This window comes from Eschrichtius robustus, chromosome 17, assembly GCF_028021215.1.
Source record: "Eschrichtius robustus isolate mEscRob2 chromosome 17, mEscRob2.pri, whole genome shotgun sequence".
Lineage (NCBI taxonomy): Eukaryota > Metazoa > Chordata > Mammalia > Artiodactyla > Eschrichtiidae > Eschrichtius > Eschrichtius robustus.
In genome coordinates, this window is record NC_090840.1 from 66894712 (window position 1) to 66918361 (window position 23650).

At 38.1% G+C, this 23650-nt stretch overlaps 1 protein-coding gene across 3 annotated transcripts in view; it reads left to right on the plus strand.

Moving 5' to 3' along the window:
• The first annotated feature begins 7883 nt into the window (after positions 1-7883).
• The window catches only part of COLEC10 (collectin subfamily member 10), a 37949-nt gene continuing 22182 nt past the window's right edge, over positions 7884-23650 (plus strand). The window contains exon 1 of one of the 3 annotated variants that reach the window (XM_068525787.1): positions 7884-8052. In XM_068525787.1, the coding sequence (XP_068381888.1) occupies positions 7905-8052 (148 nt within the window). In that variant the 5' untranslated portion in view covers positions 7884-7904. The other 2 variants (XM_068525786.1, XM_068525788.1) reach the window with 2 other exon arrangements.

Consider the following 23650-nt stretch of genomic DNA (forward strand, 5'->3'; position numbering starts at 1 on the left):
CTGATTTCCAAAGTGGAGGCAAAACCAAATTTTTCTAATTGATGATTTCCAGGCTTACAAACACTTCTTGAGAATTAAAACATTCCAAGAGTTTGGAATGTAATTTTGATGTTAGTTTTTTTTTTTTTTTACAGTTCTATGAAGGTATAAATTATATACCATACAATTAACCAATTGTAAGTGAAGAGTTGGAATTTTTAGTGTATTTATATAGCTGTGCAACCATCACTGTAAAACAAATTTATAACACAGCTATCACTTCCCAGAGTTCCATTGTGCCCATATGAAATCAATTCCTGCTTCCGCCCCCAGCCTCAGGCAACTACTCATCTGCTTTCTATCTTGAGAGTCTTGCCTATCCTAGAAATTTCATATAAAAGGAATAATATAATACTTAGTAATTTTTGTCTGGTTTCCTCTACTTTGAATAATTTGGAGAGAAGCCGTTATCTATATTGTTCCATGTATCAGTAGTTTGTTCCTTAGAGTATTGATCCATTGTATGGACACACTACTTGATGGACAAAATCCATCCACTGCGTGATGAACATTTGTGTTGTTTCCAGTTTTTGACTATTATGAATAATACTGTTACGAACATTCACGTACAAGAATTTGTGTGGACATATGTTGTAATTTCTCTTGGATAGCTATCAAAGAGTTGAATTGCTGGCTTATATTTTAAGTTTATATTTAACTTTTAAAGAAACTGCCAAACTGTTTTCCAAAGTGACTGTACCATTTTACATCCTTACCAATAAAGAATGAGGGTTCCAGTTTATTACATCCTAGCCAACACTTAGTACTAGCACTTTTTAAAAATTATTATGGCTAGTCTAATCTGTGTATAATGGTATCTCATTGGAATTTAATGAGTAATGACATTGGGCATCTTTCCATACATATATTAGCTATTTGTTGTCTTTGTAGAAATGCCTGTTCAATTATTTAGCTCATGTTTTTTTATTTAGTCAGTTGCATTTTATCACTCAGTGTTTTACAAGTCCTTCATTGAATATGTGATTTGCAAATATTTTCTTCCAATCTGTGACTTATCTATTTATTCATTTTTTAAAGAAATTTATTTATTTATTTTTGGCTGTGTTGGGTCTTCGTTTCTGTGCGAGGGCTTTCTCTAGTTGCGGCAAGCAGGGGCCACTCTTCATCGCGGTGCGCGGGCCCCTTACTATCACGGCTTCTCTTGTTGCGGAGCACAGGCTCCAGACGCGCAGGCTCAGTAGTTGTGGCTCACGGGCCCAGTTGCTCTGCGGCATGTGGGATCTTCCCAGACCAGGGCTCGAACCCGTGTTCCCTGCATTGGCAGGCAGATTCTCAACCACTGCGCCACCAGGGAAGCCCTGTCTATTTATTCTTAATGAGGTGTATGTGTGCTTAAGCACAAATGTTTTAAATTTGGAAGTAGTATAATTTATCAGTTTCTTGTATGGACCATGGTTTTGGTGTAATATCTAAGAAATTTTTGCCTAACTCAAGGTCACAAAGTTCTTCTTCTATGTTTTCTTCTGTAAGTTTTACAGTTTTGTCTCTTATATTTCAGTTTTTTTATCCATTTTGAGTTAATTTTTGAGTACGGTGTGAGATGTGGTTCTAAGTTCATTTCTTTTCATGTGGCATCATTTGTTAAAAAGACTATCATTTTCCCCACTGAATTGCCTTGGTACCTTTGCCAACAATCAATGTGAGGATTTATTTCCATTTGATTTTTTAAAAATGTGTTTTTATAAATATGAGGTTTAAAATGTAAAAATTAATAAAACAATTTTGAGTGTTTGTTAGCATGCTGCTTTCTAAATATGTGTCATTTTAAAAGCCATTCTATTAATTTCCATTTTTTCCAAACTGCATGCAATTAAATTAACTTATGAGAGAGAACTTTAATCGAATAAGATGCTTATATGTGAATGGACAAAGGTAAAACCAAGTCCAGAGTTGAGTTATATCACCTTGCTAGGAAATTCCTTCAGGAGATGAGGTTGTCATTTTGCTGTTATCCTGTTTTAACTAGTAAAACACTTCAGCCTTGGGATATGCTTGTTTCATATTCTGTTCGTCATTTCCCTCCAGATATCACCTAAGCTGGATGCATAATAATTAAAATGCACAAGAACAGATGTTATTCAGTCTCTGTCAGGCACTGAATAAATGTCTGATGTGTCATTCCTTCCCAGTAACTGTGGATGAATATCACAAGAATGGTATCTTAGTTCCCTAGGGCTGCCATAAAAAATTACCACAAATTCGGTGGCTTAAAATAACAGAAATTTATTATCTCACAGTTCTGAAGGCCAGAAGTATGAAATCGAGGTGTTGGCAGGGGAGGGTGATTCCTTGCTTCTTCTAGTTTCTGGTTGCTCCAGGTGTTCCTTAGCTAAAGGCTGCATAACCTCGACCTCCGCCTCTGTCCTCGCATGGCCTTCTCCTTTTGTCCCTGTGTCTCTTTTGAGTGTCTCTTATAAGGACACTTGTCATTGGATTTAAGGACCACCCAGATAACCCAGATAATTCATCTTGAGATCCTTAGCTTAATTACATCTGCAAAGACGCTTTAGCCGAATAAGATCACATTCACAGGTTCCAGGCATTGGAATGTGGACGTATCTTTTATGGGGCCACCATTCAACCCATGAAAAATGGGTAGAAGAATGGGGAAGGAGGCAGAATATCACTTGTTATTCACTTCAGTGGCATGTCATTTTTGGACAAGCACAAATCTCAAACCTGGAATTTCAATGCCTTGGGAAATGGAAGATGAAAAATTCAGGAAAATGTGGAATCACAGAGATAATTTCATAAATGAGCCACTAATTCTTATCTTTTTAGATTTACTATTTTTTTTGAGGTTTTTTTTTTAACATCTTTATTGGAGTATAATTGCTTTACAATGTTATGTTAGTTTCTGCTGTATAACAAAGTGAATCAGCTATACGTATACATATATCCCTATATCTCCTCCCTCTTGCGTCTCCCTCCCACCCTCCCTATCCCACCCCTCTAGGTGGTCACAAAGCACTGAGCTGGTCTCCCTGTGCTTTGCGGCTGCTTCCCACTAGCTATCTATTTTACATTAACCTCTTCTAATTTTATACCAGCTGAAAACTTGATTGGTTTATTGTTTATGTCAGAATTATGTTTTAAAGAGAAAGCATAGTTGACTTGTATTTCAACGTCTAACTTCATTTTCTAGATAACTGAGAGTTAAGTCTTTAAAGTTTCAGTAGAAATCTTTCTAGTGGGCGTTAGGTATTTTTCACACACTAAAAAGGATACATTTAACATCATTTGACAACTTCCTTTCATTTACTCAACCCTCTCTTCCCTTTTAAAATTTATGTCATTCATTTATTCCATATTTACTGGGTTATCAAGGAACTTGTACAAAGTTTTTAAACAATAGCAACAGGCTCACAACTTTCAACATTTCACAGACCAGGTTCCATTAATACTTTCTTTACAAAATTTTTTTTCTTCATCGACAAATTTCACAGTAAATTATGCTAGATTCCACTGTCTCATTTACCACACCATTCAATTTTAACTGCACCCTGGTTTAAACACTGTTTAGAACCCTTAAGAAGAAATACAGTATATTCTTAGATGCTGAGAGTAAGTAAGCAGGAGAGATACGGGTCAGTAAAGGTAAGTGATATAATTAGTTTTCATATTATTGTGACTGTTCAGTAATGACTTTCCCAGGGGTTATGAGACTCCTTGTCACTCCTTTCCTCTCATCTTGATGAAATCTCTTCACTGAGTGATCTCTTTCATTCATAAGGTGGTATTTTATAAATTACTGACTTCTAAATCCCATGGCTTATTCTCAACCTTCATCTTATGCTTCCATGCATTAATTGGAACCAATTATACATTTAGACTTTCTTGTTCTTTGGCTTCCATGACATTTTGCTCCCTCTGTGATCTGTTTGCTAGCCCTTCTTTTGCCTTCTGGCCCCTGAATATAGACTCTCTTGGTATTCATACTCTTGAACTTCGTTTCTCACTCAAAATTCCACTTTTATCTATAATCTCCATACTTACGACTCTCAGATTGAAATCTCAAATTCTAGATTTCCCCCTAGAATCAAGACCCGCATTCCAAAATGCCTGCCTGTAATCTCCATCCTGTTATTTCCCTGACCCTTAAAGTCACCCAGCCTCATTATTTTCCCTTCAAAATTTTTTTCCACAACCAGGGTTTCTTAGTGGCAATAGCGTTTTTCCTGTCACCCAGATTGAAACTGAAAAGTGTTTTTTAAGATCACATTTCTTGGTAAATCCTAGCTAAAAGTAGAGCAGTCCTCTCTAGTCTATGAAAGTCCTCTACTTTGAATATCCACCTATTTAAAAGCTCCCATATTTATCAGTGAGGGAAAAAGGGAACTATATTTCCAAGCCAGAAGAGAAAAAAATTAATCCTGGAGACCATAGTCTCCATGAGAAAGGAAAGCACTATATGATTACAATATATGAGTTATTTTTTTTTAATTTCTCTTTATCTGTTGCTCTCAACATTCAGTTACTTACCAAGCCATATACATTTGTCTTCTTCAAGATCAAAAGGACTGGGAACACAGATTGAGCTCTAAAGATGTTTATCACAGTGTTATAATATTAGAAATTTTAAATTCCCAACTCTAGAGCATTGATTGACTAAATCATGTTTTACATATGAAACATGTGATGAATAATCTGCACTAATTTAAATTTTGTTGTAATAGTCTATTTATTAATATAAAAAGATATTATATGCATCATTGAGTTTAAAAAAAATGTCGGAAAGAACAGGAAGAGGACATCCAAGGAAAAATACTAAGGACTATTGCTTCAAACTGTTACCAGTGGATTTCTGCATATAAATGTAAAGAATGTATGTTCATTGTGTGCCAGGCAATGCTTCAAAAAGAAATGAAAGAAGTAAAATAGATTTAGAATAGTCTAAATAGCTTAAAGAACACCTATTTTCAAAGAATCGTAGAATTCAGAAAGTACATTAAATATCAAGTCCAAACTCACTTTATATGCCTTGTGGCAATTGAAGTTGAGTGATTTGCTCTATGTCATACAGTTGGTTATGACAAATGTGGAATTTGAGGCCTCTAATACCATTCTATTAATTCCCACCATTTTCCTATCACTGTTAACATGACAAATGCACCCACTTTTGACATTTTAAGCATGTGTGAAAATGAATGCACCTTTGAAGCTTGAGAATATTCAGCTTTATGGAATCCCAATAGCATTTTAAAGCAGGAAATTTTAAACATAATTTGTATTTGAATTTCTTTTGCCCCCTTTTCAATGGGTGACCATTAGTCAGGGTTCTCCAGAGAAACAGAACCAACAGGAAATATCTCTATCTCTATCATTATCTCCATCTCTATCACTATCTCTATCTCTATCTAGCTATATATATCTATTTCTAGAAAGAGAAAGATTTATTATAAGGAACTGGCTTGCATAATTATGGAGGATGAGAAGTCCCACAGTCTGCCATCTGCAAGCTGAAGGCCCAGGAAAGCTAGTGGCGTAGCTTCAGTCCAACCCCAAAGACCTTGAGAATCAGGGGAGACAATGGTGTAAACCCCAGTCCCAGTCCAAAGGCCTGAGAACGAGGATAAATGATGCTGTAAGTTCTGGTCCAAGTGCGGGAAAAAGCCAGTCCCAGTTCAAGTGCTCAGGCAGAGAGCAAATTCTTTCTTTGTCTTTTTGTTGTCCTGAGGTCCTCAAAGGATTGGATGAGGCCCATTCACTTTGGGGAGGCCAACCTGCTTTACTCAGTTTACCAGTCCAAATGCTAATCTCATCTGGAAACATCCTCACAGACGTGCCCAGAAATAACGTATAGCCAAGTATCTGGCACCACGATCCAGTCAAGTTGACTAATAAAATCAACCATCACAGTGACCTTGGCAAAACTGCTTAACTTTTCTGAGCCTCAGGTACTTTGCCTGTAAAATGAGGGAATTACTATCTATTCCACAGGGCTATTTTAAGGTTTAAATAAGATAAACAAGTTAAGAGACCTATCCTTGCACATAATGACTGTTCAATCAATGCCAGTTCCTTTCCCTCCCTTTCCCTGTATTGCTTATGAAAAGATCAGTTTAGTTACACTACACGCCTGTTGTTATGGGTTGAATTGAGTCTCCCCAGGCAAAAATAATTACGTGTTGAAGTTCTAACACCCAATACCTCATAATGTAACTCTGTTTAGACGCAGGGTTGTTAAAGAGGTAATCAAGTTAAAATGAGATCATTAAGGTGAGTCCTAATCCATTATAAATGGTATGTCTATAAAAAGGGAAACATTTGGACACAGAGACACACACACAGGGAGAACTCTACTTGAAGATTGGAGTTATGCTTTCACAAGCCAAGGCACTCAGAGGCTATGAGATGGGCCTGGAACAAATCCTTTCCTGGTGTCTTCAGAAGAGGCATGGCCTTGCCAATACCTTGATCTCAGATTTCTAGCATCCAGAATAGTGAGACAACAAATTTTTGTTGTTTAAGCCACTTAGTTTGTGATACTTTGTGACAGTAGCCATAAGACACAAATCTACCTGTATTTCTTAGATTGACCATAATTTGAAATGACATCTCTTAGGGATAATTCCTTATTAGTTCTTATCAGAATATGTAAGGTTCTTCTTTTCCAATTTCAAAGAAACTAGGTCCAAAACCCCTTCTGGCCCAACTCTTAGTTAACATGCCTCTTCAAGAATGGAGAAGGTAAGAAATCTCCCTGCTAAATGACGTGGTTCTAGTTTTTCAGAATCTTACTAAGTCTAGGCTACACATACAAAGTCTAGGCTACTCATACAGGCCATGGGGTTGATGGAACAGATAGGTAAGCAGACAGATGGATGGATAGATAGATAGATATGTAGATAGATAGGCAGATAACAGATAAATGTAGAAAGAGAGAGAAGGAGATCTCTATTTCTATCTCTGTATGTATGTCTATATTTGTAGTTACATTATCTGTATCTATATCTGGTCTGCTTTTAACAAATGTGATACCACAAGGTTTTTTCTCCCCATTTTATCAAAAACTTGCTGAAAACACCATTTTAATAAAATTGTCGTGCTGTTCTCTCATGCATTTGTACTTAACGATGATTTGCCAACCATTAACATATCATTAAGCAACTGATGTCCTTTCGCCTTTTGGCCACATCTTTTAAATAAAGCTTTGCCCACATTTCAGAATATTTTTTTCAGAAAGTGTACCAGAAGGCCAATTACTAGGGCAAAGGCCATAAACATTTTTAATATTCTTGATACTTATCGCAAAATTGCTTTGCAGTGAAGTGGTGTTCCTTCCTTTGGGGTTCAATCCCAAGACAATTCTTTGTAGCAAGAGAAGAAAGAAATAAGGTCATGGAGATCAGTGGGAGTATTAGTGTTCAACTGCCACCAGCAGCAAGTAATGAATATTTCCTTGTGAAAAAGCTCAATGCCATGCATAACGATTACATAATATGTAGGTAATTCAAGAAATCTCTGGCTCAATCTTTCTGGAACCCCAACATTTAAGTGCAATTTGGGTATTAAATTATCCATTCATGCACTGAGTTGAAGGTATCTCTGTCTCCTCTATTCTCTGATTTGTTTCTGCTGACCTGCACACTTGAGTGTTTAGTTCAGAGATAATTTTCAATAAACTGTTGTCACTTGAAAATAAACAGTCTGGACAATGTATGGTTCATTTGGAACACTGAGAAAATAAACAACCTAGGATATGCTTCCTTCCTGTTTTTACAGCCCTTTTTGGAATGTGTGTTCCAGATATTTCCCCTTCTTCCCCAAAGAAGAAGGTTTTATTTAAAATAAAGCTATTTATTTGGCACTTCTGGGCAGCCCTTTTTTGAAGAACCACAGCAATGGGTGGCTTTGGAGCCCATCTTCGAAGGAATCAATTCATCCTCCTGGTGCTCTTTCTTTTGCAAATTCAGAGTCTGGGTCTGGACATTGATAGTCGTCCTACGACTGAAGTCTGTGCCACACACACAGTTTCACCAGGACCCAAAGGTGAGGAAAGAAAAATGAAATGTTCATATCTAGTAAGTAAGCTCTTACTTCATCTCTCAACCCCACTCTAGCCCCCAATGACTTTCTCTACTCCCCTCCTTAGAGTTCTCTCACTTTCCTTCTATTTTAGAAAAATCAATGTCTTGTTACTTATTTTAAAATCTCCCTTGATGTTAGGTAAGAGAACGTGGGGAGGCGCTGGAAGGCCTCCAGGGATGTGATGGAATTCACCCAGGGCAGGGGGAAGTTTCATCTTCCATGCTGCTCCAGGGGAGATACACAAGCAAGACATTCAGGAATCCTTTCCTTAAGAACATCTCTGTTCATGGGCTGTTTTTACTCCAACTGCTTTCTCAGGCTGATTTTGGTAAAGCTACTAGACAAAAGCTCAGTAAAGTAAAAATGAATTCTTTCATATATTTCATAAATTAATGGGCTTCTGGGTTCCAATGAAGAGGAAAATTTTCATCAAGGATTGGAGGTGGCATAGAAATGAACATTTCTTTATTTGAAAGTGGAGTTTTAGGGCCAAGTGCCTTCAGCTGAAGGATGATAGAATATTGCAAACATTTTTTTTTCAAGTAGAGCCAAGGTCCAAATGCGCTTCAGGCAATTGGTTGGTAAAAAATGCTGCTGTTTTCCTGGTTTCAGCTCTGACCCTTTTGTTCTGAAAGTGGTCACTGCAGTACAAATTGGTGCTCCCTCATTAGTAATTCATGCTATGTTTCTCCAGGCTACATGGTGGAAGAATTGCATCTGCTTAAAATTTTAAGTAGAAAAAAAGGATCTTTAAAAAAAAAAATAGAAAAACATTGCCCCATGCTTGTCATTTATTTAAATGTGTATTGCTTAAAGTGCATTTTTCTTAATCAGTGAATTAATTTCCTCCTAAGATTGCAATCCAAGTTTTAACCTTTGATACCATAAAATAAATGCAGGGAAGAACAATGAGAAACTTCCAGATACTCTGAGAAACAAACAATAAAAGGAGTTTTCCCTAAATTCATTTGGGAGACTTGGAATTTAATAAAAATATAGAGTTGCAAATGGAAAACCATTAATGCTACTCTGTCATATAATGTATTGTCTAAGACAGACACACCGTTTTTTATTGCACTACTTCCCAAGCTTGACTTAGTGGGAAAAAAAGACATTGGATTGAATCTGCTTGATCTTCAGTATGGTATTACATCTGTTTATGCTTCAGTTTCTTTATTTGCAAAATGAGCTCCATCACAGACCTCTTTTAAGAATAACATCGGATAATCAAAGTGAACTTTCAGCGGTGTAGACATTATGAATAGATACTTAACAGATTCTATTTATCTTTCCTTCTCCTTCCTATTTGTCTAAGTCTGTTGAGTAGTAATTTTGAGAATGAGTATTTCTCTAGCTGTAAAAAAATTCTTCATTGAAAGCCATTTTTCTTTTTCTTTCTATGCCTTAAACTTATTATTTTATGCTGCTTAGTAGGAAAATGTTCTCTTCTTTTTTCCCCCCACGTTGGTGGTTTCTTTAAACAATTTGTGTGAAATTCTGACCTCTAGTGGTTTTACTTGAAAACAGCAATGACAAGAAATTTTAACAAGAACTGTTAAAAAGAAATGTAAAACCAAAAAGCAATATTTGGGTGATGCTTCACAATTTCCAAGGAACTTTCAAATACATTATCTTGTTTAAGTTTCACAATTTTCCTACGTGGTAGCAATTACTTTAACCTTAAAGGTAAGGAAACAGTCTCTATGAGGCCAAGTGGAGGTCCCAAGGTCTTCCACGTAGATGTTGCACAGTCATGCAATTTGAACTTGACCCCTGGCCTTCTGGCTCTGTGTCCACAATCATTCCATGACATCTACTAGAGTCTATTAGAATCATGTTTGGAAATACAACCCACTGACCCCTTTTTGATAAATGGATAGGACTCTGCCTCAGAACATGGGATTTATGCAAGCTCACAGCCCAACATTGTACTGGACCCTAAAACATGCTGAAAGTGATGACGTGCCTCCTCTTTGATAATGAACTCCATCACTTCATTCGTTTGTTTGGAAATTAATGATATTTCACCCTATTGCTTATTTTGGTTTTTGGTTTAGGAGGTTTTTCTTTCAATGAAATTTGGGTGTATGTCCATGTATGTGGTCTTAAAGCTCCTTTGCGATCCATCTGGCTTCTCCCAACTTCTCCCACCTCAAACTACTTATCCAATTGTAGTTTGCTTCAGGCATCCTTGCTTTGTCTCCCATTCCCGACCCAGTATTTTCGCACTTGATGTTCCCTCTGTCTGACCCAAACTTGCCCCAGGTCTTCCCAAGGAGAGTTCCTTCTTCTCATTCTGGTTTTAGCTCAAATGCCGTTTGCACAGTGGGGCCTTGCCTGACGACCCCCTTCACTCTTTGTCATAGTTCCCAAGATATTTTGTTGTTATTTTCACAGACTTATTACTAAATGAAAATCCCTTGTGTTTTTATATATCTACAGTCAGTCCTAGAATACAAGCTTCATGAAAGCAGGGACCCTGTTCATCTTGCTGAGTGTGTTTTCCTGCTGTCTAGAAGAGTTCCTGACACATAGCGATTGCTCAATAAATTTTTTTTTTTTTTTTTAAGTTACAGTCACTGTAATTCTTATTCCCTCTCCCTCCCTCTACTTCTTCTTTCCTCCATTAGCCTTCTGGAGACTGGGCTGTGAGTTTTAATTTTATTTATTTATTTATTTATTTATTTATTTATTTATGGCTGTGTTGGGTCTTCGTTTCTGTGCGAGGGTTTTCTCTAGTTGCGGCAAGCGGGGGCCACTCTTCATCGCGGTGCGTGGGCCTCTCACTATCGCGGCCTCTCTTGTTGCAGAGCACAGGCTCCAGACGCGCAGGCTCAGTAGTTGTGGCTCACGGGCCTAGTTGCTCCGCGGCATGTGGGATCCTCCCAGACCAGGGCTCGAACCCGTGTCCCCTGCATTGGCAGGAAGATTCTCAACCACTGCGCCACCAGGGAAGCCCTCAATAAATATTTTTGATGAAATAAACAAACCCAAATTTTCCAAGATCCCCTGACCGTTCCTTGAAAATACTTTCCAAGGATGTCTTGCAGTTCCCCAAAATGTGTTGCAATGCTTCCAAGAAAACAACTGCTCTTGGGAGACACTGTCATTGTACCACTTCAGTGGTCAAAGAACTTTCCCACCAGTGGCCACTGGTTTTCTGTAAGCACAGCCGTGCCACCGCTTCCCTGGTACCCCTGTCTCAACCTGGCCTGGCCACTAACTCAGTGCCCTTCACTCAGTAAGGAAGGCTTTCCTTTGCTTCTGAGGGCACCGCAACTCCTACAAGTAACCATCTTGACTCCACGCAACTGGCCTGTGATGAACTCATGGGGCCAAGAAAGGGTCTCTCCCCTTCAGCATGACTGTAATGACAACCTCAATCATGGTGGCGGCAGCAGTGATACTAACACACATTGAATAGATGCCATTGACCTGGCCCTGCGTGAGTGCTATCCGGCCAGTTTTAAGTTGAACTATCTCAATAGACTTTGAGAAAGAAGGCATTATAATTCTCGTCTGACAGATGAGGAAACCGAGGTTCAGAACTATTAGGTCACTAGCCTAAGGCCACACAGCTGGAAGGTGGCAGGTTGGAACCCAATTCAATTCTAGTTGGACTTCAGGCTCCAATCAGAATGCTAAACCGTCTAATCAGCTGGAGGGGCCCCTAAGCAGTGTTGACTGCATCACAGGATTTTACAGGGCAGGATGAAACAGCTACTTTAGTTTTTGCTTACAGCTCCTATTGGTCCCTATGGAACCCATGCATGGGTGGTCCAGGGCCCACATCTGAGTGCCAGACACTACGAGGTACATGTGGCTTTGCCAGGACGTTGTCCTCTGTCTTACGGGATAGTTTCTTTCCCAGAAAAACCCCTTACTTCTAGGAAATGGACTTCAATCTGGCCAGTATTTTTTCTGAACATGGCTCTGGATCCCAGCAATTGACACACTTGAGTTATTTCCCAGAAGTGTTCTCAGCCTCCAAACAGATGGCCAGTATGCCTAGCAATATCTGGGTCACTTTCATACTCTAATCAGAAGTCTCACTATGTGTAAAGTAACTGTCAGAGTTTATTTGGTTTAAACCCAGTTATTTTTACATTTGTGAAAACTGAAGCCCAGAGAGGTAAAATCACTTATTCTAGGTCACACAGCTGTTCATTGGTGGCAGAGCTAAAACTCCTCTTCCAGATTCCCAAGCCAGTCATTGTTTCATTCTGTCGTGTTCTACCATTGTCCTCACGTTTTATCATCCTCATTAGGCATGAAATGATCCTTCCTTCGGTTTTATAAATTAACTTTAGAAAAGGAGGTCAATGTATAAACATGGTACAGAATTGTTTTAGCTCGGTCACCTTGGTACAAATTAAGTTGCTGATTTCTTTCTGGTGACTTTATCGGAGAGGTTAAGCAAGTAGGTATTTTCCCAAAACCTTTTTTTTAATTGTATTAATTCACTGGATTCTTTCATTAAGAGTTTTAATATGTATGTTATGCATAAGGTCAGACCAAAATTTTAAGAGGCTTGGCTTTTTCAACTTTATATTCCAATGGATGGATGTTCTGAACCAATTTTTCTCCTCTTTTTCCCTTTGAATAGATGCCAAGAAAACATTTCAAGGTTAGGTCACGAGGGGAGGAATAAAAGTCCAGTCAATCAAAGTGTGGGCAAAGATGAGTGAGGATGTAATAACCAAAAATTAAAAAAAAAAAAATTAGTTTGTTTCATTTAAGAAAGTTGTATCCTTTACCTATACCATTTCTCTCCCCAGCTCACTTACATAATAATTTGGCTATATATCAATCATTACTAGGGACTGTAGTAATAGGTGCTTGCATGTTGGTAAAGGTCATGGGCTTTGGAGACAGAATCTATGGTTTTGAATTTGAGCTCCGCCACTTACCTACCTATGTGATCTGAAGTCTCAGTGTCCTCATTTTTTAAATGGAGATAATTTTATTGCCAATCTCAACAGCTTAATTTGAAAATTAAGACATGTTTAGCGTACAGGTCAGCTATCATCATTTTTTTTCATTAGCTTCCATTGCTGTTACTAGTCACCGTAAGCCTTCTCTCCCACATCCCTAAACAAAGGCTCATAGGTTGTAACGTTGGTTCTACAAACAGAAATCTACCAGGGAAATGCACCACCTTGTACTCCTTGCTGCCATTTCCTACCTATTTTAGTCTCACTGCAAAGTCAACTTTTATTCGTCAGACGCTCACGAACTTGAGACCACCCTTTCTCTTCACTAATGTTGCTTTCTTTCTCTAGTTCTCCAGTTGAGCCTGGGGCTTCTTATCAATTAAATAGGAATAATAATAGTGTAAATACACCCTAGTAGGATTAAATGAATTAAGACAGAAAAAACCAAGCCTCAGTCCTCTTATCTGTAACATGGGTTAATAATGGTATGACTACTTCATAGGATTGTGTTGAGGAGAAATCAGCTAAGCCACATAAAGCATTTAGCACCATCTCTGACACATTGTTAAGGACTCTTTAACTATTAGAAAACCACAGATTAGCAAAACCCAAGGGAGAATGAGAATTATTTTTCCATTTTTCCTTCTTCTTCTTTTTTTTCCTTTAAGGAATATTTTCCTTTAGCCACTGTCTGTGCCCTAGGTAGGCAATTCTGTTGGCCTTAGGTCATTAGCCATATGTGTAGGCCAGATACAACTTAGGTGTCTCTTTTTATTTGTGTTTATGAAATACTACTTCTGGAAACTTTCTAATTCTGTTAGAAATGGTTTTATTTGGCCTCTACCTCTTTTCAGGATATTCCAACTGATAACCAGTCTGTCTGGTTTTCACACTGCTATATGATCTGCAATATTCTATAGTTTTCCAAAATTCTTTCAGTTATATTTTACAGCTTTCTCTGCTCTTTTATAAAAGAATTATAAATATATGCGGTTAAAATCTGACACTCAGAGACTCAAGTCAAGTAACATCTGAATAATTTAATTGTTTTCAAATTGTTTATCGTGATTGTTCTTGATTTGAAAACTCTGGAAGCATCCTTTCAGGTCTCTTGACAATGCTTGTATCTGTGAAATAAATCATATAAATACGAGTCTTTAGAATTTACAAAGGGTTTATCCATTATTTCGCTTTAGCTCCACTGACGTATTATAGGAATCATTATCCCTATTTAAAGAGAAGGAAACTAAAGCACAGTACTCTTGTTTGTGACCCTTCTGAAGGTCATTTATGTAACATATCACCCAGGGATGGGTGTATGTGTAAGACATTACAATATTGGTTGCAGTCAAAAATATTTTACATGGTGTTGTTCTGCCTGGCCTGAGATGAGTGAGGATGAGAAAAAGATTTTGATATTCAGAGCCAATAGCTATGACAATGTCATCTCTCTCTCATCAGACCACATGCTGAGTGACCAAATGACAGGACAACCAAAAGGAAGAGGCCCATATGTCCAATGGGAAGTTGGCAGCAAGTGTGACAGTGTGCTCCAGACCAAAATGAGAGTCCCCAAAGAGACTGGGAGACTTTGATATACCACAAAGGAGCGTCTCTGGAACTGTTTTATCAGTGTTGCCCTAGCACTTGAAGAGCAAGGCTGGGCAATGCCACCAATGATCTCGGGGAAAAGCCAGTACTAGACCATAGGCACAGACCAAATACACTGAAATAAAGCTCACCTAGAGTGTACAAAGGCAAGGGATATGACCTGCCTGCCTACATTAGAGTACTCCTAAGGGGACATTATATTTTTATTAAAATGGGTAATTTTTGATTAACATATACATAGGTATCTATATCTATATTGAGAAATAAAATATTGCCTGTCATATCAGTAAACAAAGGATGTCACAGTTATCAGCGATTACAGATTGCAGCCACCTCCAAAGGCCAGCTGGTGAGCCCTGAGGGAACACAGGAAGGAAAGAATACCTGCCATCCAGCAACCATCAGACTGCAGCCACTCCCAACGGTGAGCCCTGAGGAAACTCAAGATGAGAAAACACAGGATACTGGCCCCAGAGAGCTGAGGTGCATATCAAAGGAATGATTTCTGTGAGCCCAGACCCTTGCATCTTCCCATACATAGAAAGGCACTAAATTCCTAAACTTGAGATATCTAGTTTTCTTTCATAAACAGTAATCTTTTGTTCCGACTACCTGCCCTTTGTTGCAAAACTCCTATATATCCTAGCTCCCCCCTCGCCTCCTTGCAACAGTTTTCTCGGGGTTACCTGAGATGCTGCCTTCGGGGCTTGAAGTCCTCAGTTTGTCTGCCAAATAAAACATAACTCTCAACTTTTAGGTTGTACATATTTTTAAATCAACAATATCTATATCTATATCTATCATCTCCTGATGATGAAGGAAAGCAATACCATGTTGGTATTATTCTAATGTTGCCCAACAATACTAACATGGGACTTTTTCCTGCTCCCTCTTTCCGATTGACTAACATTTTAACTCTGAACAAATGAGCGTATGCAAAACTAAAATGTCCAGCATTCACAGCTCCCAAGGTGTCCCTGTGCCTCCCTAAAATGTTTTATTACTGGGAACTGAAGCTACCCAAATGCATCATTCCACTGCCTGTCCTCCTATATCCCTTTCTGTCTCACCTTTCGGCATTAGGTTAGGGCGCAGTGCTCTGCCATGTCAAAAAACATCACTAATGTAACAAAGTTACTGACTCAATTTTCTTGCCAGGAGAGACCTAGTCTTGGAGCAGGGGTGTCCAGTGGAAGAGGAACTAAGTGTCGTTCTACCTCCTTTTAGGTAAATAGGATTGATCTTTTAATAAGGTAGAAGACAGAATGATTTCCCCTATCCCAGCTCCAGTGGCTTCTATGTAAATATTCATATGCTTCATGATGCTTTGTTAACCTAATTTTCATTGTACCTTGGGTTTTCTTTTTTCTTCTTTCTCTCTCTTTCTTTCTTTCTTTTTTAAATTTTTTTCCCAGGTTTCATAGCTATTCTGTAGAAGTGATATTTATCAGGTCTGAGCAGCCAAATGATCATTTAAACCAGAGCAGCCAATGGAAGTTTTTGAGTAGGAGAATGATGTAATTAAATTTGTTTTTCAGGCAGATAAATCTCTTGGAAGGGGTGATGATAGACTGAAGGATGTGAGAAGCTCCTGGTGCAACATGAATTAAAAACAAGGGATGCCTTAAGGCTGTCGGGAGAGGGAGAAGAGGGTGTATTAGAGAGAGATTTCAGAAGCAAAATGGCAGATTATAATGAGTTCCAAACTGTGTTTGAGCCACCTATGAACATCCAGATGGAAAAGTCCAACAGGCAGTTGAAAATAGACATCATAAATACTCTTTAGGCATTTTTTCTTAATAAAAGCTCATCACATGACCTGTAGCCTCGACTCTTAGTTTTTATATTTTGTCTTATTTAGTGATAGCAGGGAGGACTGCCTTTCTCACAGATAGTTGGGATATCCATGGACCAGGACATTCGTTTATATAATAGCAGTTATGACTTACACTTAATAACAACACTACTCTTTTTCTTTAAATTTTTTTCTGCCCCACTTTGTACTGAAAGAAAATTTAGACAGAATATTGTATGTTACGTCTATAGAGTATTGTAAACATTTCAATGCCAGATACACAAATCTCTGGAAGCAAAAGTATATATCAGGGCTTCCTTGGTGGCACAGTGGTTGAGAGTCTGCCTGCCAATGCAGGGGACACGGGTTCGAGCCCTGGTCTGGGAAGATCCCACATGCCGCAGAGCAGCTAGGCCAGAGAGCCACAATTACTGAGCCTGCGCGTCTGGAGCCTGTGCTCCACAACGAGAGGCCGCAACAGTGAGAGGCCCGCGCACTGCGATGAGGAGTGGCCCCCACTTGCCACAACTAGAGAAAGCCCTCGCACAGAAACGAAGACCCAACACAGCCATAAATAAAATAAATAAATAAATAAAATTAAAAAAAAAAAAAAGTATATATCAGCCAGGGCATGGCAAATCCGCACAGCCAAGGTGTGAGCTAAAAGATGCATTGCTTCTCCTTGGCCTCTTCTTTTTATCCCTCTAATTTCTTTTCTTTTTTCTTTCTTTCTTTTTTTTTTTTTGAGGGGGGTTTCTCATTCTCTTTATTTTATTGTTTTTTTAATTGAAGTATAGTTCATTTACAATGTTGTGTTAGTTTCAGGTGTACATATATATGTATATATATGTGTGTATATATATGTATATATATCCAAGATATACATATATTTTTTTTTCAGATTCTTTTCCCTTATAGGTTATTAGAAAATATGTATCCCTCTAATTTCCAGTGGCTAGAAACTCTGGGGGCCGATTGGATGATACTGTCATAAGGTAATGTTTCCTGAGTGCTCTCTGCATTCCAGGCACCGTTTGGCCCTTCACGTGTATCATCACATTTACTCCTCTCCGCAGCACCCTGGGGAAGAGATTTCACTGTTCTGATTTACTAACGAGGAAACTGAGGCTGAAGGAATTGAAGTAGTTGCAAAATCTCACAGCCAGTGAGTGCTGATCCCAGATGCCCTGTTCTTAACCACTGCATTGCATTGCAGAAACACAGCACTCAGTCCTAGGTGGATGGGATACCTCCTCCTTGCATTTGTTTCTGCTGACCTGGCTGTAAATGCATTTGAATAATGAATGATAGGTTCAGGCAGAAGAAAACCTGCTCCACAAAACTTAATGTTGTATTTTTCATTAAGGATAATGTTAGGTGTGTTTTGCCTTTTGTTTTTTTCCTCCCTGTTACTCAGACATGCAGTGACTGCAGAAGACTTGCAGGTTCCAAGTAGGAATTCTTTTTAAACAAAATAAGCCTGAAAACAAAGAGTGGGTGCTTTGTAATTCAAGTAGGAAAGATTGCAGGATTCTTGAAATTCTCACTTTTCTTTGCTAGGTTACACAGGAGTGAGGTGAAGGGGGAATGAAGTTTATGGGTCCCTGGAATGGATGGGGCACAGTAAAGGGACTGGCTGACAACATGCCATGTATATTAACAACCCAGCTAGGGCCATAGTAAGCACCCGATAAACATTAGCTGTTATCATTATTGACGTTGATATTATTATTATTGTGATAAATTAGTCACAATATACATATCTCCTTACATTTTGTATTTCCTTGCACTTGTTTAGCATATTAATATTGAAAAAGCACCTCCATTTTATTTTCTTATTTGATATGTTATCATCTGAGGAGAGAGCAGTAGAGATGAGTAAAAGCCTAGTCTCCTTACCCCTACATCATTGATCTTTCCAAAGGCTCACCTTGTTAGACGCCAACAAAACAGGCAGTAATTTCCCTTTCAGAACATTCATGACATTTACAAGACCTTGCTTGGTGCCTCCTTCCCACCAAACTTTTCGGCTTAGATCATGTCTTGTCCGAGCTAATGTTGTATCCCTGGGATCCAGCACAGAACTTGGTAGCTGGTAGAAATTCAGTAAATATTTGTCCAAGGAATGAATGAGTGAGCACATTGTGAAGTTTGAACAGCTCTTGAGAACAAAGTGTAGAATGTCTGCCCTTATCACAAGGAACTTACATTCTGAAGTTAAATAACAATGCATTTTTAAATAATACTTCAAGGCAGCAATTAGAAAGTAGTAACAAGGAGCCAGATGGTGAATTACCAAGGAAATAATTCTACCAGTAAATTCAGATAATTTAGAATTTAATTTGAGACACGACTCATTGGTGTGATTTATAAAAGGAGAAGAAGGCCACAGTTCCTGTATATTATTTATGATTTATTTTTTAAGTCATAAGAGTAATTCAGGTTTGTCGTAACACATAGCATGTATAAATGTGTACAAAATAAAGATATATAAAGAAAAAGCTAATGATCTCTCTTTTCACTGTGACGCTTCCCTTTACAGATCCAAATCTCTCCTGTAACCATCATGAATAGCTTGGTATTAACACTTTTCTCTATATTTGTTCTGTTCATTTGTTCTTTCTTCTAAATGGGATCATATGCATATGACTCTCTAAGAGGCATTCTTTACATAATATAACATGGAGCTCACTCCTTATTCAGAGATCTTTCTCATTATTTTTAGTAGTTGCACAATATTCCTCATATTTTCATCAGTCTCGTGATGATAAACTTTCAGATTGTTTATGGTTTTTTTGTTTTTGCCACTACAAGCAAACATTCTCATGTATACATTTGTTCTTACAGTTAAGTCCCATAAAATAGGTTCGCTAAGGTAAAATAGAGTATGTGGGTTTTTTATTTTAATCATGATTGACAGATTATTTTGCAGAAATGTAGCAATTTATGTTGCCAAAAGCAATGACTGAGTGCTTTCTGTAGCTATGGCAACTTCAGAGGCAATTAATCTTTTATAATTATTACTAAATATGATGGAAAAATATGATATTGACATTTACACGTATATGTTTTTCTGACTAAGTGAGTCTGGGCATTTTCATCCATCATTTACTGTTTATATTTTTAGATTACCTTTTAATTTCATTTGCTGTCTTTTTATTGCAAAGCAATTTGCAAAAACTTTTTGTACATTGAAAATATTAATCTTTTTTTATGTCTTAGTGTTTGATTTTTTTCCTTGTCTCTCATATTTTTGTTGATAAACTTTATATATTTATGTGGCATCTTTTGTCATATAAAGACTTTTAATTTCTCATATGGTCATATATGTCTTTTATTTTATAACTTTTTCCCCTGAGGAGATGAATTTCAAACAGAGAGAAAACCATGTGCCTTTCAATGGGAGCAAACATTGAAAGACATTTTAATGAACAGTGAATAGACAAGTTGGGCAGGAATAGAAGGTTATGCAGGTCAATGTCAGAAAATAATGCCAGAAAGTTCCATTGATACCAGTCTGTGAAAGTCCAAACACTAGACTAATTAGTTTGGACTTGGCCTATAAACACAGAGGAACTGCTGAAATGTTTTGAATGGGGCAGTTTTATAATGAAAATGTGACTTTATACAGATTAGTTTGCAAGATGGTTTGAAAAAGTGAAGTTCAGATCCAAAGAAACCAGTATTTCAACAACTATGTATAGAACAGACACGATTCTAGGCCCTTGGAACCACCAGTGAATAAAACACCATGAAGACCATTTAGGGCTCACCTGCAAGGAACACGGGTTAGTGTACAAGGACAGGAAGAGGTAAAACAATGGCAGTAGAGATGGAAGGAAAAAGAAAGGATGGACGTGAGAAAAAATAAGAATCAAGGTGGGAGTTAAGAAGGGGGAAGAGTCAAAGCCAATTTGGGTATTGAGCCTGGGGGATTGGAGCATGGCAGTGATATTGGAAGATGGGTAAATCAGAAGAGGAAACAAAAATATGAAGTGGAGGAAACAGTAGAGACAGATATTTGTGTACAGATCTTACTCAACTTACAATGCAGTTGCATCCTGATAAACCCTTCCTAAGTGGAAAATATCATAGTTGAAAGTGCATTTAATACACCTAACCTAGGGAACACCATAGCTTAGCCTAGCCTGCCTTAGACATGCTCAGAACACTTACATTAGCCTACAGTTGGGCAAAATTATCTTTTAAAAAATAAAGTGTTGAATATCTCATGTAATTTATTGACTACTGTACTGAAAGTGAAAAACAGAACGGTTGTCTGGGTACAGAGGGTTGTCAGTGTATTGATTGTTTACCCTCGTGATTGCATGGCTGACTGGGACCTGCAGCTCACTGCCACCACCCAGCCTCAAGAGAAAGTATCATATTGCATATCGCTAGCCTAGGAAAAGAGCAAAATTCAAAATCTGAAGTACAGTTTCTACTGAATGCATATCACTTTTGCATCACTGTAAAGTCAAAAAATTGTTACGTCAAACCATCGTAAATCGGGGACTGTCTGTATTTGCCTGGGCTGCCTTACTAGATTATAAGTCTTTCCCATAGACCCCCCAGCAGGCTGAAGTCAATTCATTAATCAGCCATTATTAAGAATGACATTTCAATCAATTAGTAATTAATTTGACTGTATTTTCATTAACCTCACATTTATCCATCTTGTTTTTAAGGATGTTATTCCTTTTACTTGGAAACCTTTATTGAGAAAGCACCTATTGCATGTGAGACCCTGTGCCAAGTACTAGGGATACAAAGAAAATAATATATCGTCCCCAACCCGTCCCATCATCTGTGACACAATGTGGTGGATGCTATGAAGTCCGAGGGGAATTACCTGCAGAGAATGAGATTAATCCAGGCTGCTAAAGAGGGAGATGGGGGCAGATGCTGAGAAGACTCTTGGGTAGAGGAGGTGACACATTAGCTGGACCTACAGGGTGCATGGAATTGGACAAAAGATAAAAATCCACATGAATTTTATTGGTGAGAACGTTTTAGTATCAGCCTGCCCTAATATATTGACAAATTTGTATTTTAGGTTATTTTCTTCTGCACTTACCTTGAGATATAGTTTATTCTGATGGAGCCCAAGGATAGGGATCTCGTTTACTTTTTCTGGAGAAAGAATACGGGAGAGTTTTAGGTGTGGGCAGGCAGAGTTAGATGTTTTCTCCTTTATGTTCCCGTAACTGCTACTCTTCCAGCATCTATCACAGTAATTATGTTTACTCGCCCATTCTCTCCTGAAGTTTTGATCTCCTCATAAGAAGATCCTGATCAGTGCCTAGTAGTTATAATAGTAAGGAAACTTGTGTTTGCAAGTGAAACAAAGCCAAATCATACAAACAAACAAAAGAGAGAAGAGGAATTTATAGACTCATGTAACAGGAAGGGTTTCAGGCAGAGCTATATCCAGGCTCAAGTGATGTGATCAGAATCAAACACACCTTGGTTCTCTTTTCCCCTATAATGACTTCATTTTAAAGAAGGTTCTTATTTTGTGGTGCTAAAGTAGATTCAGATACTTCAGTAATAGTCTATCCTCTCTGCAACCCCTGCAGAAAGAGCAAGTCTCTGTCTTGAAATTCATAACTGTCTGAGTGATTGAGGAGACTTATCTACCAATTGAAATTTGTTGGCTCTCATTGGGCCACATGTCCATTGCTGAACCAGTTACTGGGGAGAAGGTTCAAACTACGTGGATTGAGAATAAGCTAGTATTGTTTCCTATGGCAAGTTGTGGGGCCGTTACCAGAAGCACAGGTAGAAGCTCCCAGGTAGGTGAAAGTTACAGATTTTGTGGATTAATGAGTCCCCCTCAGTGCAAGGGACTCCTCTATGAATTTTGCCATCCATAGTATTATGTAATATTACAGTAACTCCATGAGACACGTGTAACTATCTTAATTTTCCAGAAAATTGAAGCAGAGGGAATAATTATTTAGTATAAGATTAAAGAGCTGTTAAGTGGAGATTTAGAATTTGCACCTAGATCTCTGTGATTATGATTCCGTTTGCTATGGCTGCCATAACAAAATATCACAAACTGGGGGGCTTAAACAACAGAAGTTTATTGTCTTACAGTTCTAGAGACTGGAAGTCCAAGGTCAAAGAGTTGGCAGATTTGGTCTCTCTTAGCCAAGACCTCTCTCCTTGGCTTGCAGTTGGCTGTCTTCTCACTGTGTCCTTACATGGCCTTTTCAGAGATGTGTGCACGCATCCCTCATGTTCCTTTGTGTGTCCAAATTTCCTCTTCACATAAGGACACCAGTCAGATTGGATTAAAACTGCCCTAAAAGCCACAATTTAAATTAACCACCTTTTTAAAGGCCTTATCTCCAAATATAGTTCCATTCTGATGTGCTGGGGTAGGGCTTCAACATATGGATTTTGGGGAGAAGATACAATTCAGCCCATAACAGACTATAAAACTCCTGTTCTGTTCATTGCACCAAGCAAAAAAAAATCAGCAAAAATACATAGATGAAGCAATGACAACTTGTTAATTGTTAAAGATACCTCAGTATCTTTAATGGGTGTATATTTACTTAGCTATCTTTGCGTGAAAATCTTCATAGTAATGAGTAAAAAAAATGCACAGTCAAATAAAAAAGTAAGTAATGATTTTAAAATAAGGATTGAGATAGGTTCAAAAGAGATGACCTTTCATCATCATCATCATCATTTTTGTACCTCCATTCTGTTCTCATTAAAACAAGAATAGATGAGTTTACCAAGCAGCAGACACTGTGCTGAACACCTCTCATGCATTGTCTCCTTTAGTCCCTGACAATCCCTTGACGTAAGGATTTTTTCCTCCATTTTACGGATGAAACTGAGACTCAGAGAAATGAAATGACTTTCTCCAGAGCTCTTTTCTCCAGTGCAGTGCACTCCTTTTTCCTTAGGGCGAGCCTTGTGAATGTGACTGAGTTGAAGGGATCCAGGACGTATGGGGAGGTAGGTCGAGGCACAGAGGGACTGGTAAGCTGGGTGAATAGAGGAAAGGCAAACAATAGCAGGTCCCAGCAAGGCCTAGAAGTTTTCTTTTTCTTTTTTTAAAAAAATTTGTATTGGAGTAGAGTTGATTTACAATGTGTTAGTTTCAGGTGTACAGCAAAGTGAATCAGTTATACATATACATATATATCCACTCTTTTTTAGATTCTTTTCCCATATAGGTCATTACAGAGTATTGAGT